Below are 17,139 nucleotides of genomic sequence, written 5' to 3' on the forward strand. Positions count from 1 at the left end.
CAATTGTGTCTGGCTCCAAAGCTGTGCTCTCGGAGATGCTCAGTCTCTTCAGCTATGAAATGACACCTCTGATCAAGGTCTCCCGCCGCCCAGGCCACTCCATGGGCCCTTGCTTTCCAATGGTGCCCATTTCTCTCCACTTAACTTTCAGACTTAGCAGAGGAACGGCTCGGGAGAACTGCGCAAGCGCTCCTCGGAGCCGCGAGCCCAGCCCACAGGGCACAGTTGCGTGCGTGGAGAAACTCGCCTAGCCCCGCCTGAGCTTCAACACGCAGGCTCAAGGGCGCGTGCCCTACGCTGCCGGCTCCGATTGGTCGCCACGAGTAAGGGCGCCGCCCAATGGGAGGTGTGGATAGTGAGGGGTCCCGCACGCCAGGAGCAGAGGGTCTGTGTCAAGAGCGACGGGGGCTGCAGGAGACGAGAGAGACTGGTGAGGGCGCCGCGGGAAGGCAGCGCTGGGCGTACGGAGAGGGTGGAGGGAGAACGAAGGGGACACCGGGGGTTGAAGAGGACTGGGGCCTGCGCTAGGGCGGGAGCGGCGCGGAGTGGAAGGAGAGCGCTTCTTCCTAAATGCCCTGGAGCATTGATTGAGCTCCCGCGGTGTGCAGGACCCTACGCTTGAGCTCGCCGGCTCCCCACTCCTCGCAGGGAGCTCTTAGGTTGTGGAGTTGATATGTCTGGCCAGAGAAAAGGGATGTGTCGCTGTATAGCGGGAAAGTTGAACTTCCAGGCCCCTGGTGGGTTCTTTCCTGGAAGGACTTACTGATCTGCTGTATTGAAAGCCCCCATTCCTAGCCCCCAAAACTTCACAATCCAAGATTGGTAAGGAGGTAATGTAAACGAGGAAAGTTCAAATGTTAGGTCTGTCGGGACACCTTCGAGAGGGACATTTACTGAGTGCCTACTTTGTGTAAGCCTTACACCACACATTTACCTGCGTCCTAGAGGAATTCCCTGTTTGGAGTGGGGCTGTAAACAAGGAAAAATTAAACTCTCAGGCACCTGGTTCACTACTTCCAGGAAGATGCTTTATTGAATGGCTATTGTGTGCAGGGCCCTGGCAACTCAAAAATTAGTGAAGGAGTTAAGGAAAGTTTAGTTCTGGGCTTTTAGTGAATCATTTACTCAAGGAGCATTTATTGGGCACCAACTGAAAGTACGGCCCTGTGCTGGATAGTTACTGTGGGAGTTCATGCTCAAATAGGAGAGTTGGTCTGCTGGGAGAAGTGGAATGAGCACAGGAACATTTAAACTCCCAGGGACTCACTTCCTGAGGGAGCATTATCCATTCCCTAAATATCTACTCAGTGCCTGCTGTGTGCTAAGCATTGTTCTTGGTACTAGAAATATATCAGTGACGAACAGACTAAAATCCCTGACCTCTGGGAGTTTACCATGAGCAACTTTTGTGTGTCAGGCTGAACTCCACCTGCCTTCTGGCACTAGCAGATGAGTTGAAGAAGAGAGAGAGAAGGTGGAGACTGAATTCGGAAAATTAGCTCCTAGGCCTGTGAGGGAGGTAGTCATTTGCCAAAGGGACCTTGAGTCCCTGCTATGTGAAGAGTCCTAGGTTGGGTTGAGCCCACACATCCAGAAGGGCAGATGGGGCACATAGAGAAAAGTTCAAAAGTTAAAATCCTTGACACTGGTCAGTGGTTTTGTTGGTGACAGCAGCCCCTACAACGAATCTGTCTTGACTACAAGCTCAGTGAGGAGCACAGAGACTTCATCCCAAGTTCACGATAAGGGCTATGATAGAGGTGGCACAGGATACCATAGGAACTCCAAGGAGAAGGGAGTGGCCACTAGCCTGAGGATGTAGACATGTTGTCAGAAAAGGTTTCACAAAGAAAATGCTGGGGAGGAGTTTGCTAGACAAAAAGAGGAGAAACTTTCTTGGCAGAAGGAATAGCAGCATCAAAGACGTAGGGTCCAAAAGCATTTCTGGATAACTACAAGTGCTACTGTCTAACCTGTATCAAGTACCAGGGACTTCGTGGTCAGTACTACTTTTAGCCCCATTTCACAAGTGAGAAAACCGTCCCAGAGAGAGGAAGTAAGTGATGGACCTCAGATTCAGGCCAAGGGCAGTCTGGTTCCAGGACCTCAGCTCTTAATCACTTTGCTTTACTGCACCTCCGTGTCTCCGTGTAGAAGGAGGAAAGGTGCTGCACGGAGAGGGCACTGCGGGCAAAAGCCAAGAGGCCCCAAAATACGTGTGTTCTCAGAAAGGGTGTGACTGGCCCTCTGGGTAAGAAGGGCAGTATCAGAGGCCAGACTGAGGAGGGTTGTCTCTCTCCTGCAGATGCCTGGCCACCTTGGGGCATGTGTCAGCTTCAGAGTCACAGGTTCATTGAAGACTGAGACATAAACACTGGATCCAGACTCGCTGACTGATAAAGGCTGGTGAGTGACATGATGGCAAGGAAACTCCTGAGACATCCTCCCTCTCTTGGATTCCTGGTGTCTCACCAGCTCCCTTCTTTCTCCAGGCACTGCCTTCCCCACCATGGCAGAGGTGGTGGCTGAGGTGGCTGAGATGGCCGAGATGGCCACACAGATGTCCCCAGGGGCAATGGAGATGTCTATACCGGTCTTTGGGGAAATGATGGAGATGTCAACAGAGGTGACTGAGATGAAGGCTGGGGAGGCCCTTGCCTCATCCCTCTTCTTCCAGCACCACCAGTTCATGTGCTCTGAGTGTGGCAGCCTCTATAACACACTGGAGGAAGTCATCTCACACCAGGAGCAGCACGTGCCCACTGTCACCGAGGAGGAGGCGCTGACCACCCCGGATGCTGGCCTGGAGCCAGAGCTAGTGCCAGGTGCTGCGGATGGGCCCTTCCAGTGTGGTGAGTGCAGCCAGCTCATCCTCTCCCATGGTGAGCTCCTGGCCCACCAGGACGCCCACCTCCGGGAGTCTGCAAGCCAGATCCAGTACCAGTGTGGGGACTGCCAGGAGCTGTTCCCCTCACCAGAACTGTGGGTAGCTCATCGAAAGGCCCAGCACCTTTCCACTGCAGCAGCCGAAGCGCCAGTGCCACCCCCTCTGCCTCCCCCAACACCACCACCTCCACCCCCTGCTCCACCGGAAGTCCAGATGGAGCCCTACGAGTGTCCTGAGTGCTGCACCCTCTGTGCCACCCCTGAGGAGTTCTTGGAACATCAAGGCACCCACTTTGACTCCCTAGAGAAAGAGGAACGGAATGGGCTGGAGGAGGAGGAGGGGTGTGAGGAGGGTGAAGAAGAGGATGAAGAGACGGAGGAGGAAGAGGAGGCAGCAGGGCCTGCAGAGCTTGGTGGCGATAGTGTGGGAGGCGGCAAGACCGCAGCTGGCTGGGCCCAGGGCTGTGAGGATTATCCCCAGCACTGGGCCTCGGCAGGGGCGCGCCGCAGACACCGGTTGGCATCCCGAGCCTCCGCGTCAACCACCCACCCCTTCCGCTGCAGCCAGTGCCAGCGCAGCTTCAGCTCCGCAAACCGGCTGCTGGCTCACGGGCGGGCACACGTCGGTGGCACCCACGAATGTCCAACCTGCTTCAAGGTCTTCAAAAAAGCAGCCTCACTGGAGCAGCATCTGCGGCTGCACCGTGGCGAAGCCCGCTACCTCTGCGTGGACTGTGGTCGCGGCTTCAGCACAGAACTCACGCTGGTGGCGCACCGGCGGGCCCACACCAGCAACCCACTGCATCGCTGCCGCTGCGGCAAGACATTCAGCAACATGACCAAGTTCCTCTACCACCGGCGTACCCACGCAGGCAAGAGCGGGGCGCCCCCCACCACAGCAGGGGCCTCCCCGGCTGGTGCCGAGCCTCCACCCCCGCCCCCGCCCCCCGCCCCGCCCACCCAGCTGCCCTGCCCACAGTGCTCCAAATCCTTCTCCTCCACCTCGCGCCTCTCCCGGCACCGACGCACAGTGCATGGACCCCCCGAGCGGCGACACTGCTGCGGGGTTTGTGGCAAGGGCTTCAAGAAGCTGGTCCACGTGCACAACCACTTGCGGACGCACACGGGCGAGAGGCCCTTCCAGTGCCACTCCTGTGGCAAGACCTTTGCTTCTCTGGCCAACCTCAGCCGCCACCAGCTGACCCACACGGGCGTGCGTCCCTACCAGTGCCTGGACTGTGGCAAGCGCTTCACGCAGAGCTCCAACCTGCAGCAGCACCGGAGGCTGCACCTGCGGCCGGTGGCCTTCGCCCGCGCGCCCCGCCTCCCCATCACCGGTCTCTACAACAAGAGCCCCTACTACTGCGGGACCTGCGGCCGCTGGTTCCGCGCCATGGCTGGTCTGCGACTGCATCAGCGGGTCCATGCGCGAGCTCGTACGATGACACTGCAACCCAGATCACCGCCTCCCGCCCCGCCCCCGCCCCCGGAGCCTCAGCAGACTATCATGTGCACCGAGCTTGGGGAGACCATCGCCATCATCGAGACGTCCCAGCCACTGGCCCTTGAGGACACGCTGCAGCTGTGCCAGGCAGCACTGGGGGCCAGTGAAGCCAGCGGGCTGTTGCAGTTGGACACGGCCTTCATGTGACACAGCTAAGAGCAGCAATAAAAGAGTTTGGTTGCAGCAGCAAGTGTGGTCACCTGTAGGGAGAAATGGGACTACACCCTGGCAAGCCACTCTGGTGCCCACCAGGTACCAGGATGTACCCTGGCCTTACCCGCTGACTCCTCCACAGCCTGCCAGGTTTCTCTTGTCACCTTTCTCTGCCTGAGGGGAAACTGAAGCTCTGAGACAAGATCTGTCCCAGGTAACCCCACTACATTGCAAAGCAGGTTTGCCAAGGCTGTTTGCTCTGCATCACCCTGCTACCCAGCAAGCTCAGGGAACCTTTCCTGAGCCCCGGCCACTTGCCAGGTCTGTGCTGGGCACTGTTACATACCTCTTCAGGTCCTCTGCTTGTCCCCCCTGCCCTAGCCTTCCCTGGACTCGGCTCTGCCTAGTGGAGGAAGACACTTGACTGCTCTGGGCTCCCTTCATCTCACTTTTGACAATGTGAGAGGAAAGTTGTAAGTGCCCAGGTGCTCGGCTGCAGACTGGGTCACGCTGAGCCCCAGGAATGAGCCAGGCACGGGGGCCAGACCTGCCCAGGGGGCCCGCGGTGGAATAGCCGTAACACGCCCCAATACAGAGGGCCTTGCTCTCTGAGCGTGTCTCACTGATTCTCAGCCTGGGTGTCCTAAGGCCTCTTTCCCACGAGCTGGGCACTGCTGGACCTGAGAGACGAGTCAGGCCTCTGCCCTGCCCCTGGGGGGCAGACAGGTTCTTTGGGGCCACGGTGGGGATGTGCAGGACAGTGGGTCCCAGAGCAGGGAGCAGAGCTCCGTGGTGGGAGACTTCCTAGAAGAGGTAGGACTCTGCTAGCGGAAGAGAACATTCCAGGCAGACAGCACTGCAAGGAGGCTGAGTTCTTGGTCTACTTGGAGACCGTCCAGTTATTCACAACTACAACAGCGAACATTTGACTGCCTAGCCGTGGCAGGCACCGCAGTTACTAGACATGTATTATGATCCAAACAAGCCTGGGAGCTGATCTCGCGGTTATCCCTGTTATACAGATGAGAGAATGGGCAGAGACTTGCCCAAGTTCTCACAGATAGGCAGCGGGGTCACTGAGATTTGCATGGAGGTGGTCCTTTCAGCCCATGTCGGTAACCAGTGCTGCCGAGTGATCACAACCTGAAACCCATGCAGGGGCTGGGGGCTCAGAGGATTCTTTGTAACTGGAGGAAAGGTGAGCTGGTGTCACAGAGCAAAGCAGTTGGGGTTTGAGGGGGCCCTCAAAAGATCAAAGGTCTTGGGAGCAGGAAGGGATCCACCACCTTTTCAGTTTCCCTGGGGTGCCAGTTCTTCCCTCTAGATGGAAGATGGTTACGGCAGGTCTGGGGGGCAGGCGCCTCCCAGGCCTCTGCAGACCCTGGTGTTCTGGCAGGTGAGGCAAAATGGGGCAGGGCTGAGCTGTCTGAGAGGGAGGCCCGACCTGGGAAGGCCGTCAAAGCCCAGTTAAGAAGCTGGGGCAGTTTAAGGAGATGAGGATCATAACTAGGGGTTAGGGGTCCCTGAGGTCAGGGTGGGTGGAGTGAGGGGGAGGCCAGAGATGGTCCAGGAGGGAGAGGATGGGGCCAGAGCTGGGCCGAGGCTGTGGGGGTGAGAGGGTGAGGGACACCCTGGGTGACCTCGTGGCCGACTGGGTGTGAGCGGCGGGGTAGGAGCCCGAGGTCTGCCCCTCGCCCAGACCAGCCTTCCTGCCCTCCAGTCCACCTGCTGTATGTATTCGTCTTATGAACAAGGTGATACCTGGGTGGTGTTGAGCAAGGGGGCCCAGGATTTGCTCTGGGCAGTAGGCAAGTGCCCTTGGGGCTGGCCTGAGCAGACAAAAGCCCACATGCCACAGAACCAACCTTGAACTCCCTCTGGAATAGATGTGAAACTACTCTCACTCTTTTCACCCATGGAGCACATCAGTTGCTCCTCCCAAGTCCCCTTTCTACTTCTGGGGCCTCTGCCCTCGCCTACTGCTGGTACCATGTGGAGGAGGTGCCATTTCCCTCCGCCCATGGCCCCACCATCTGGCTCCAGCATGTTTGTAAGTGAGGGTAAGAGCCAGGCTCTCTAGACACCAACCTTCCCTCCATCCGTTTGAGACATGGAAATGAGGCTTGGGGATCTGCCCCCACGCATGCCCACTGAGTCTACACCGGGCTGGTTTTGTGTCCTCTGGGCCCTGACGCGGCAGCCAGCACAGGCTGAGACAGGGAGAGCTCTTTGTTCATATCCTGATTGTGCCATTTAGGCTCTGTGGCCACGACCTCTCAGATCCCCAGTTCTCACATGTCACCTAGGGGGTGAAAATGCCTCCCTGGATGGAAGCAAATGGTTCCAGCTAGGTCGAGGGGGCAGGCTCCTCCTAGGCCTCTGCCATGGATACGCCAAACCAGCTCTCCCCCCACAGGAAGGCTGGGCACCTGAGCCAGCACCTGGACGCAGGCTCCCGATGGCCCAGCCTGGGTTCACTCTACCCTGTCCCCTGAGATGCAGCCCACCAGGCACCTCCCTCACCTCCGGAAACAGACAGCCAGACGGGAACAGGTTTTCATGCCAATAATTTATTGAACGGAGGTCTGTACACAGGCAAACCTTACTGTGGAAACTAAGACATCAGGAGCGCCCCCCACTCCGCCCCCTAGCCCTCCAGGGTGAGGAGAGGAGGGAGGAGACCTAGGGCAGAGGATAATAAGGGAACACAGCTGTCGGAGGGGGACACAGCTGTAGGAGGGGGAAAGGCCAGGTTGGATGGTGCGAATCGACATTTTCTTTAAGAAAAAAATTATAACAATCTATTTACACCGGGGGGCCAGGAAAGGGAAGAGGAGAGGGGCTGGTCTGGTGCTATTTACAAGGGACACAGGAGGGGAGGGCGGTTGGAGGAGGTGGAGGCCTGGGGAGAGGGGCCGGGGCCAAGGGGGTAAGAGGTCCTCATGCCCCCCAACCCCATCCATCCTTCCTTCTCTTCCCTCCCCACAACCAGTTAAAATCCTCTTAAAAAGCCCACCATAGGGGTGAGGCTGGTGAGGGAGGCCCAGGAGGCGGGTACAGGGACTCTTTACCTCTGCCCTCTAGTCTAGGGGCCCAGCCAGGGCAGGAGTTTGATGGGCTGTGCCCCCCCCCTTCCCAGCCCCACTCGGGGCTCCCAGATGGAAGGGTAGTTGGCGGGGCCCTCAGGAAGAGTTAGTGAGGGGAGCTGTGGCATCGGTTGACTGCCATTCTGAGCTGGTCTGAGTCTCACTTAAAGCTGAGGGGGAGGAAGGAGCAGACAGTTAGCCTTTGCCTTTCAGACCCACCTCCTCCCGCCCAGCCCCCAAGAACAGGAAGTCACTGTGGGATGCTACATCAGAAACTGACAACTGTCACTTTAGGTCCAGGGTTGCAAACTCAAATGCCAAAGGGCCATGTTGGTCACTGAGTGACTCACCAGAGAGCCCGGCCCCACAGCAAAGGGGGCAGCTGGAACTCAGCCCTGAGGACAGGCAGGCCCACTGCTGCCCCATCTGATTTTCTTTCCCCAAGAGAAACAGGAAATCTGGATTTGTACATGAAATGGCCCCAATTTTTAAATATAGGCAATAAATTCAACTGTTTGTTTTGTTTGTGCAGGCCAAACATGTCTTTGGTTTTCCAGTTAGCATTTCAACACAAACACGTATAGGCAGTGATGCCCAACACAGGTGGTCATTCACACGCTGTACAAAATGCTTTCGACACCATCAAACCGTCAGCAATTCCCAAGTACCTGCAGGAGACTCAGGGGCTGTGAGAAAAGCCCACCGCCCAGGCTGAGAAATGTTGCTTTACCCCAACTTACCTTGTGAGGATGGGGTGAGGGTGGCCGTGCCCCCCGGGGGCCTCAAGTGAGGAGGGATGAGAATGGCGTTGAGAGATGGCTGGATGGAGAGTTCTAGAGATAGGAATGCACATGCCCAGTCAGGGGGCAGAGCAGGATGCCTGGAGACCCAGCTGGGATCAGAAAGGGGCACTGAGCGGGGCTCTAGCTCTTGGTAATACATGTATGTGGACACATCCATGTAGCCACTGAACGCTTTAAATGAAAAACTATAAAGAGCCTCACACAGGAAATAAGAGTGTGGGGGAAGCAGGTTCAGGGTCTCCCCAGTCAGGGCAGCCTCTCCGGCGCCCCAGGCCTTCCCTGTCACCCGGCCTCAGCTCCCCTCTCCCGTCCCCGACACTGAGGTCTTTCCCACCACCTGTGGCCGCCCCTCCAGCTCCCCAGATCCCAGGCCGCGTCCTCACCGCCAGGACTGAAATTGAAGAGCGGGGGAAGCGAGCGGTTGTTGGGGAGCTGGGTTCCGTGACATCGCAGTTCATCAAAGAAGCTGTGGGCACAGGCTTCCAGTGGGGAGAGCCTCGAGGACGGTGTGTACTCCAACAGGCTAGAGCAGAGTGCGATGGCCTCGGGCGGCGTTCGGGATTTGAACACCTTGGGGGGAGGAGGGGCACGAGTCATGAGGGTGCGACACCCCAGCCACTGGCATACTCCACTCCACTGCCGCAGTGCCCGCATCAAATGTGACTGCCCACCTCCCACAAACCCACTTTCCAAATGAGGAAACTGAGGCACAGCCATTGAAGAGGAGCTCAGTTTTTATCACGTGAGCAGCCCGTCAGGTCCTATGTATGGCTGTATGCGCCCTGCTGTGAGCCTGCTTCCCCACCAGAAAAACAAGACTCTAGACTACTGTGGGTTCTCAACTTTTGGAGGACAGGAAATTCCATAAACTGAAATCATGAGCGTTATTAGCCCGTTCCCAAGCCATGCCTCCATAGCCAGGTCCGCAGACCAGTTGGCGTCCAGTGGGGATGTCAGCCATGCTGCCTGAGCCCCTAGCCCTGCCCCACCTTTGTCCAGGGGTGAGCTTTAATCTGGGGAAACTTGAACTCCGTGTAGTTGGGGTTCATCTCTCGGATCTGCTCCCGGGTTGGTGTTCCCAGCACCTGTAGGGCAAGAGAGGAGCCTAAGCCGAGGGCCCTCCCCCTGAGCCCCGCCCCGCCCCCCAGCCTGCCCTCACCTTGATGATCTCCACCAGCTGGTCTACCCCGCTGTCCCCGGGGAAGATGGGCTGGCCTAGGAGGAGCTCGGCCAACACGCAGCCAGCTGACCACACATCTAAAGGGGAACGGGGAAGAGTCAGGGCTGCCATGCCCTCCCCTTACAAACACTTCTGTCCCTCATGGTCATCCTGAAAGGGGCCAGGAGCCCCATTTTCTTGGCTCAGAGAGGAAGCACCCAGTTTGGGAACCCTGGGGCCCGACTGTGAACCTTCAGCTCTGCCTGACTGCACTGCAGTCTCCTGTCCAGGTGTTTCCGCCCCTCGCTGTCTCCCTCTGCTCGGCGACCCCCAGTAAACCCTTTCTCTGCCTCCAGCCTTGGAGGACAGCCCAACAGGCCGGGAACAGGCAGCTATGTTCTCTGGACCTCAGAAAGACAGAGTCGGAAGTTCTGGGCTGCCCTGCTCACTCCCTAGCCCACAGGAACTGCTGGAGCCCGATACTCTCACCCCTCTCTGGTCTGTACCTTCACCTGCCACAGCACAGGTTCCCTCCTAAGGACCACCTCACACTGCCGATGAATGTTCTCCAAGCCCATCACGCCCTCCTCATGCCTGGAACGTGGCACCGTCATCCCCCCAACAGGGAGGGACACAGGCTCTGAGTAGGTCACACCCTCACGGTGGCAAAGGGTCACCTCAGACTCCCCCCAGGTCACCCTCAGCCCCTCTCTTGGGATGAGAAGAGAGGACTGATTGGAGGTTCCAGAGCCAGTATGGACTTTGGAGTCAGGTCACTTTCAAAGCCCAACCTGCCAAGTCCCAGTGGGGAGACTGCGGGCAGGTGTCCTCACCGCTCTAAGCCTGAGCCTGCTCACCTGTAAAGAAGCATGTAACAACACAGCCCTCCTAAGTTTGAGGACTGCATGAAAGAACAGACGTGAAGCTTTTATCACCAAGCCCAGCAGAGGCAACAGAACTCAAAAACTGCCATGACAGCCATCCCTACCCCCACCCTCCTGAAAGTCTGACCGATGGACGAGGTGTAATCAGTGGCTCCAAAGATCAGCTCTGGGGCGCGGTAGTAGCGAGAACAAATGTAGGAGACGTTGGGCTCTCCCCGGACCAGCTGCTTTGCACTGTGGGAAGAGGTGGGCAGGAGGAAACACAAGGCAAGGGTCAGGGTCCACCTCACCCCTTCTCCTTCAGCCGCCCAGCACACCCCGGGGTCAGGCCCACCTGCCAAAATCGCAGAGCTTGAGGATAGCGGTATCAGGGTCCACTAGCAGGTTCTGAGGCTTGATGTCGCGGTGACACACGCCCTGGGAGTGGATGTATGCCAAGCTCCGGAAGAGCTGGTACATGTACACCTGGGACAGGCAGGGGACAGCAGAATTCCAGGCCCGCTCTCCCCCTTCCACGCCACTGCTCCACCCTCGGCCTAGAGTCCTTCCAGGCCCCGTCCCCCAGACTTGAAAGCTGTCCTGCCGCCTCTTGGTTCTCAAACGTTAGTGTGCGTCAGAGTCGTTCAGAGGCCTAGCTAAAACGGGTCCCCGCCCGGAGTTTCTGATTCGGTAAGTTCGGGAAGGGGCTGTGGCAACAAGCCCCCAGTGCTGGTGCTGGTCCCCACTTTGAGAACTACTGCTTCGATCCTACACCTCAGCAGAAGCCTGATAAGTAAGACAGAGACATCAGGAAAGCCTTGTTTGAAAGCAGGCTAAGGAGTCTGCTCCCCACGAACCAAAGCCACTGGCTGGAGGGCTCAGCCTCCTTCATTCACCGGTCACACCACTGGCGAGCAGTCGTTTGCCCTCCCACTGACTGGAACATAAGCGCCCAGGGCGCAAGCGGCTTTGTATTTTCATCACTGCCACATCCCCCGGGGGCTAGACCAGTGCCTGGCAAGTAATAACTGCTCAGGCCTGCTTCCTGGGCCCCCTCCTCCTTTGTTCCTGCTGCCCTTGGCCAGAGATGCCATGTCCTCGCCTATCCCTGGGCTCCTCCTGGAAGCCTTCCTTCACCCTTCCTGCCCCAAAGCAAGCACAGCTGGGGCAAGAATTGTTTCCAGAATTCCCTGTGCTTATTCTAGTATGGCAACTGCCAGTATTTTTCTAACTCTCTGTAATGACACTTGTCTACTGTTAAACTGAGAGTCTTCAGGAACACAGCCTGGGTTTTAATCGACTGGGCCTCTGGAATTGTTCATTGCTGAGGCAGCCATGAGACAGGCAGCCACAGGACAGTCAGCAAACCAGAGAACTCCCCTCCCGGGAGCTGAGGTCGCATAGCACTAACCACTGGCAGAGCCCCATGCATCACCAGGACCCCCAGCCTCTGTTCGCCACATCATCCCTAAGCTGGCTTGTTCGCTCATTTATTCATTCCCTCATTCATTCATTCAAACACCTGCTGAGGGATGGAAACATCCAGGGCTCAGCACCAGGCACTGGGGAATGAACTGCACAGGTGACGGATGAAGACGCATGCTTTCCTGGCTCTGTGGACACTAAACTAACCTTCCTCCAGCCCTGCCTCCTTCCCACCCCTCTACCAGGCTCTCACCTCAGCGTCTCCCTCTCTGTATTCTTGGTCACCACCCCCTGATTCTGAGCCAACACTACTGGTGCCACTGGGCTCCCAGTATGGACCCGAGTAGGTCCCTCGCCGCCTCCCAGCCGTCAGCCTGCCTCCCTGATTCAGTCAGGCCCTGCATTTGGCAAGCTCCATCTCTGGGGGTATGGGAACAGGGAACATGTGGCCTCCAGAGACCAATGGAAACCCACAGAGGCGGGAGGGCCCAAAGCCCCTGGCTTTGTGGGCCTGGGCCCAGCAGCTGGCCTGCCTGCCCACCTTGACATAGATGATAGGGATGGTCAACTTGGCCTTGGTGAAATGGCGGGCCACCCGGTACACTGTCTCGGGAACGTATTCCAGCACCAGGTTTAGGTAAAGCTCGTCTTTCTGCAGAGAGCAAATGAGAGGTGTGAGAAAGGGGGGAGGGCAAGTTTGTGGGGAACGGGGGAAGGACTGGCAGTCATGAGAAAGGCAGGCAGAAAAACGGGTGGAGTGAAGATGGAGGCTTCCACCGACCCCCGAAGTCTCACCTTCTCCCCACTGGAGTAGAAAAAGTATCTCAGCCTCACGATATTGCAGTGGTCCAGCTTCCGCATAATCTGCAGCTCTCGGTTCTTGGGGACAAAGGGAGAGCCTCAGAAAAGCGCCAGCTTGCTCCGCCTCCCAGTCCTAGCACTGTTGACCAGAGCCCTACTCCCGTGTTCCTGCCAACAGAGCCATGCAGCTACTCCCTGTGTCCCAGCTCCAAGGCGCCCCTGGGGAAGCCCCTAACTCCTCACCCCCAACCCATCCCCCTCAAACAAAAGATGTGCTTTCTTCAGCCCCCTCTTTTAAAATGTTTGATTTATTGCTGACATTTGAAAATCAAGTAACTTCACGGATAAATAAATCCAGCTTTGAGCCTTCTCTTGAGAAACCAGGCAATGTGGCCACATTAGGCCAGCCTCCCTGCATAGCAAAAGCAACAACAGACGAGTAGTGGCCATCCAGTTCATCCCGGTCCCCACTCTTCCCTATTGCTTCCCTTGGAGGCATCTGGGCCCTTGAACCCTGGCTTGGATCCTGAGTCCCAGACTCCAGGCTTCTAATTCTCATCTTCCCCGAGGGGATCCAGCCTCAGCCTCTTCCCAGCAGGCTGGTGGTCTCGGCCCTCTTCCCTATTCTGTTCCCCTCCGGAGCCTCAGAACTTCCCGTCCTCGGATCTCTCTGACTTCTGGGACTCAACACGAATCCAGTACTGACGGACACCCTGGAGCTCCCCCTGCCGAGAGGCCTGACTGCCAAGACCCAGGGCCTGACCTGGCTCCCCAGCCTGGGCTCAGTTCTCCTACGTCCCTACTAGCCCAGGCTCCAAAATGCTGTCCGTCAAACACCAATTATCCCTCAACTTCCACTCCTCCATCTCCTCATTCCCTGAGCTTCCACTCGCTCATAGGGGATGAGGGAAGGACACCCCATCCTCAGGGGGACACAGCCCCACAGCAAGGCACGTGGTTTGGTGAGAGCTGCTGCGCAGGCTGGATCCCACCCCCTACTTATCTGCGGCACAGCAAGGCCTTTGCTAACACACTCAATCAGCTCCCCCAGCTTCCTTTCCCCTCTAAGCAGAAGCTTAACTCCGTAAAGGTAGAGGACTTGGGAATCAGATGCTAGTCTTGACCTTTGGCAATTCTCTTATCTGAGTCTCAGTTTCCAGCTTCTGCTTACTTGAAATGGGAATAACAATAGTATCTACCTTCAGCGAACCTTTATGTAAATTAAACAAAAACTCACCTGCAAAGCCCTTACAAAGAGGAAAAGCCCAATAAATGTCAGCTCTGGGCTCTGCTGGAATCTATATTCCCATCTTCCACACAACTCACTCTCTTCTCTCCCTTCTCCTCGGGCCCATGCTAAGATCCTCTGTAGAACCCTAAGGCCAGTGCTTCTGGGGCTCTCTCACCAGTCATGCCCAGTCAAGCCTCCATGTCCTCACCCGTGCCGCGCCCCCCAAGCTACCTTAAACCTCTTGTCTTGAAGAACCTTCTTGATGGCTACCAGTTCCCTCGTCTCTGCCAGCCGTGCCTGGTACACGACCCCAAATGAGCCATTGCCAATCACTTTGATGTCTGTGTAAGCCACCTCCTGGGAGCGATCCGGGCCTTGGCCTAGAGTGGCTACCACTGTGGTCACTTTGCCGCTGTCACCTGGGGAACAAAGGGGACACAAAACCCACTGACCTTTCCCCTCTTGCCACCATCCCCTCCTGGGGCTGTGGGAGGGAGGGGAATCACTACAGGTAGCTTTCTGGGGCCTCTCTGTCCCTTTTTCCTTTCCCCTCTCCTCCCAGTACCCTCCCCCAGGATACTGACATCTAAACCTCTTGCAGACCTTTCATCTCCATTTCTAGTAAGCAGCAAACCACTGGGTCCTTTTGGTCTAAGGAGACACCGACACTCCCAATCCACTCTGAAGTTTACTGCCCTCTGGGCCCTCCTGACTGGGGAAAGCCTTGACCTAACCTCTTCCACTCAAGTGGTAATCCTGAGGTACTTCTACTTTAGAAAAGCACTAACCTTCCTCACAGCTCAGGGCAGAGTGACCTCTACACACTCCCTGGTGGAGCTGGTAACTTCACCAGTGGTTTTTGGTGACAGGAATGAATGACTCCTCCTGGCATGAGCGTGCTAGTGCCCTGATTCTCACTTTTTGGGGACAGTTAGCCCTAATCCAAATACTTTGGGATTAGAGAAGGCATTGACCTGACCTCACCTGTACAGCCCAGAGCCCCAGACCCCTTCCAGCATGAGGGTGGACCCTAATGGACAAGCACCAAATTGTGAGACTGGTGAACCTGATCTCTATAACCAAGGGGCTAGCCCAGCTTCCATCCTTCAAAGAAAAGCTGTAATTCCCAGTTCTGGTTTCTGAATGGCAGCAAACTTTGGTAGCATTCTTTGGGGACAGGGACCCCTTTTCTTTGGGAAAGTGAGGAAAGGTTCCCCAAAGAAAAGGGGTCATTGATGAATCAAATCCATGTTGAGGGACCAGTTGACACCTTCTTTTGTCAGAGGTGATTCTACGTAGGTCTTTTTCCAGAGCCAATGACACACCTCAGAATAACGAAAGGGGTATAACCAGATCCATATTCTATGGGGAATTGTGACTCTCTCCTGCCCTCATTCCATTTTTGTGAAAGGAGACCCACCAAGCCATGTTTTAAGAACAGGGACCGTGACTTGATCTGATGGAGATACTGACTCCCACTCTGTCCTTATTTCTAAAAAGCAGCAACCATTAATTTCTACCATTGGGGGAACAATTCTACATATTATGAACAGGTAATGATACCAAACTTTGTGTTTTAAAAGGGAAGATGACCTAGGTACCAGGTTTGGAAAGCCCTAGCCCTGATCTTTGGGGACACAGTAACTCCAAATACCTGCTTCTAAACAATATTCACTCCAAATCCCATCCTTTGAAGGGGAACAAATTCAGAGCCCCTTTTCGGGTGGTGGTGTTTTTATTCTTGTTCTCTTCGGGAACAATAACCCTTGAGCTTCATTCGTAAGTGACGATGACCCCTGATCCTGTTCTCTAATGGATGGCAACGTCAGATCCCTGTTTTGAAGCCTCAAGGACCCAAGACCTTGATACTAGAATAACAGGAACCTGTGACCCCTGGTTTTTCTACGGTAACTAATTCTAATCTTAAACTGCAAGTGATGGTAACCCCCCAAATCCTTCTTTGGGAGGAGTAGAGCTCAGATCCCAGTTTTGGGAGGCACAATGACCTCGAGCTCCTATCTGGGCACATAAAAGAACCTGATCTACGATTGAGGGGCTTCAGGAACCCTCATCTCCACCCACCACGGGCGCCCCTAGTACTCACGGCCCAGCTTCACTCCCGGCGGCGGGAAGCTGGTGCCCGCGCTGGGACCGCCGCTGCCTCCTCCGCCACTGCCGCTGGGGCCACCCCCGGAGCTTGAGGCCCCCACGCCCCCACCCATGGCTCCGACTGACGCCTTCCCGCCGCCGCTGCCGCCCGGGCCGGAGGCCGAGCCCCCGGGGCCGCCACCGCCGCCGCCGCCGCCGCCTCCTGGCTCCGCGAACGAGCTGGTCCGCGCCCGGCCCGAGCCCCCAGGGCCACCCCCTGAAGGCGCGCCGCCGCTCATGGCACCGAGCGCAGGCCCAGGCCGCGGGGCTCGGGCTGCCCGAGCTGCCGCCGCTGCCGCCGCCTTCCCCGGCCTCCGGCCTCTTCCAGGCCGCGCCGCTCGGGCTCCGGCTCCGGCCCAGCGCCCGCCGCGGGGCACACCGGGAGATGCAGTCCGCCTGCCCTCCGCGCCTCCGTCACCGCCCTCGGCCCAGAGAGAGCCGCGTGGCACGCCGGGAAGTGGAGTCCGCAAAGGCTTCAGAATAGACCGTGGAGATGATGGGTCGCGCTGCCCGTCGAGAAATAGGGTCCTGGGCAATAAATCGATCCACTGTGCCCACGGCGGACCCAGAAGCACTTTGGGAGGCCAAGTCAGAGTCGCACACTTCCTCCAATGCGGCAACGGTGAGCCTCTCACCGTTCAGTGTACCTCAGAAATGTAGTCGCAGCCACTCGGTGAGCGGCCTCATGCACGCCGGGAAACGGAGTCCAGTCGGTCACTAAGTCTATTAGCTGTGTATGTCCACCAGCACCAGGTGTACTTTGGGAAATTGAGTCGGCGCAGGAGGACCCGCAGATCTCGGACCAGCAGATCTCGGACAGTGAGGCAAGCCGGGAAATGGAGTCGTCGCCACGCCCTCACCGCATTGCAGGTGTAAAGCGACTCCCAAAGCACGCCGGGAAATGGAGTCCCATGTGATTCCCTAAGTCCCAAGTGGATACTGCAGTTCCGGAGATAGACTGGGAAATGGAGTAGATATAGCGCTCCTCCTCCCTCGCACGCTAGGCCGCAGTTCCTGCCGGGAAATGTAGTCAGCACCACGGCTTCAGAGCAGTTGCTACAGCGAGCCCTTGTGTCTTCT

The 17,139-nt window shown here is 57.0% G+C and overlaps 2 protein-coding genes across 3 annotated transcripts; one reads left to right on the forward strand and one right to left on the reverse strand.

Moving 5' to 3' along the window:
* Positions 1–343: 343 nt before the first annotated feature.
* On the forward strand, positions 344–6,953 carry ZNF526 (zinc finger protein 526). Of its 2 annotated transcripts, XM_033127579.1 has the most exons (3): positions 344–430; positions 2,306–2,406; positions 2,493–6,953. In XM_033127579.1, the coding sequence occupies exon 3, from the start codon at positions 2,510–2,512 to the stop codon at positions 4,535–4,537; it is 2,028 nt and encodes a 675-aa protein (XP_032983470.1). In that variant the 5' UTR covers positions 344–430; positions 2,306–2,406; positions 2,493–2,509; the 3' UTR covers positions 4,538–6,953. The 2 variants fall into 2 exon arrangements, with proteins under 2 accessions (XP_032983470.1, XP_032983469.1); XM_033127578.1 differs by lacking the exon at positions 2,306–2,406 and having other exon boundaries at positions 345–430.
* Positions 6,954–7,093: 140 nt separating this feature from the next.
* GSK3A (glycogen synthase kinase 3 alpha) lies at positions 7,094–16,895 on the reverse strand. Its single transcript, XM_033127580.1, has 11 exons — positions 16,016–16,895; positions 14,143–14,330; positions 12,675–12,758; positions 12,421–12,531; positions 10,810–10,940; positions 10,603–10,709; positions 9,592–9,689; positions 9,422–9,517; positions 8,816–9,002; positions 8,370–8,462; positions 7,094–7,799 (listed from the first exon to the last, which is right to left on the reverse strand). Exons 1-11 carry the CDS (start codon positions 16,296–16,298, stop codon positions 7,726–7,728), a joined length of 1,452 nt encoding a protein of 483 aa, XP_032983471.1. The 5' UTR covers positions 16,299–16,895; the 3' UTR covers positions 7,094–7,725.
* Positions 16,896–17,139: the final 244 nt, after the last annotated feature.

Source organism: Rhinolophus ferrumequinum, chromosome 15 (genome assembly GCF_004115265.2).
Source record: "Rhinolophus ferrumequinum isolate MPI-CBG mRhiFer1 chromosome 15, mRhiFer1_v1.p, whole genome shotgun sequence".
NCBI classification, from domain to species: domain Eukaryota; kingdom Metazoa; phylum Chordata; class Mammalia; order Chiroptera; family Rhinolophidae; genus Rhinolophus; species Rhinolophus ferrumequinum.

Bases quoted from the DNA above. Each gene is read 5' to 3' on its own strand.
- ZNF526 (XM_033127579.1), top strand. From the start codon at position 2,510: ATGGCAGAGGTGGTGGCTGAGGTGGCTGAGATGGCCGAGATGGCCACA.
- GSK3A (XM_033127580.1), bottom strand. From the start codon at position 16,298: ATGAGCGGCGGCGCGCCTTCAGGGGGTGGCCCTGGGGGCTCGGGCCGG. The intron at 12,759-14,142 runs GTAGCTTGGGGG...TTTGTCCCCAAG, and splicing joins TTCAAGACAAGAGGTTTAAG to AACCGAGAGCTGCAGATTAT. The intron at 10,710-10,809 runs GTGGGCCTGACC...CTCTTCCCACAG, and splicing joins AAGCTCTGCGATTTTGGCAG to TGCAAAGCAGCTGGTCCGGG.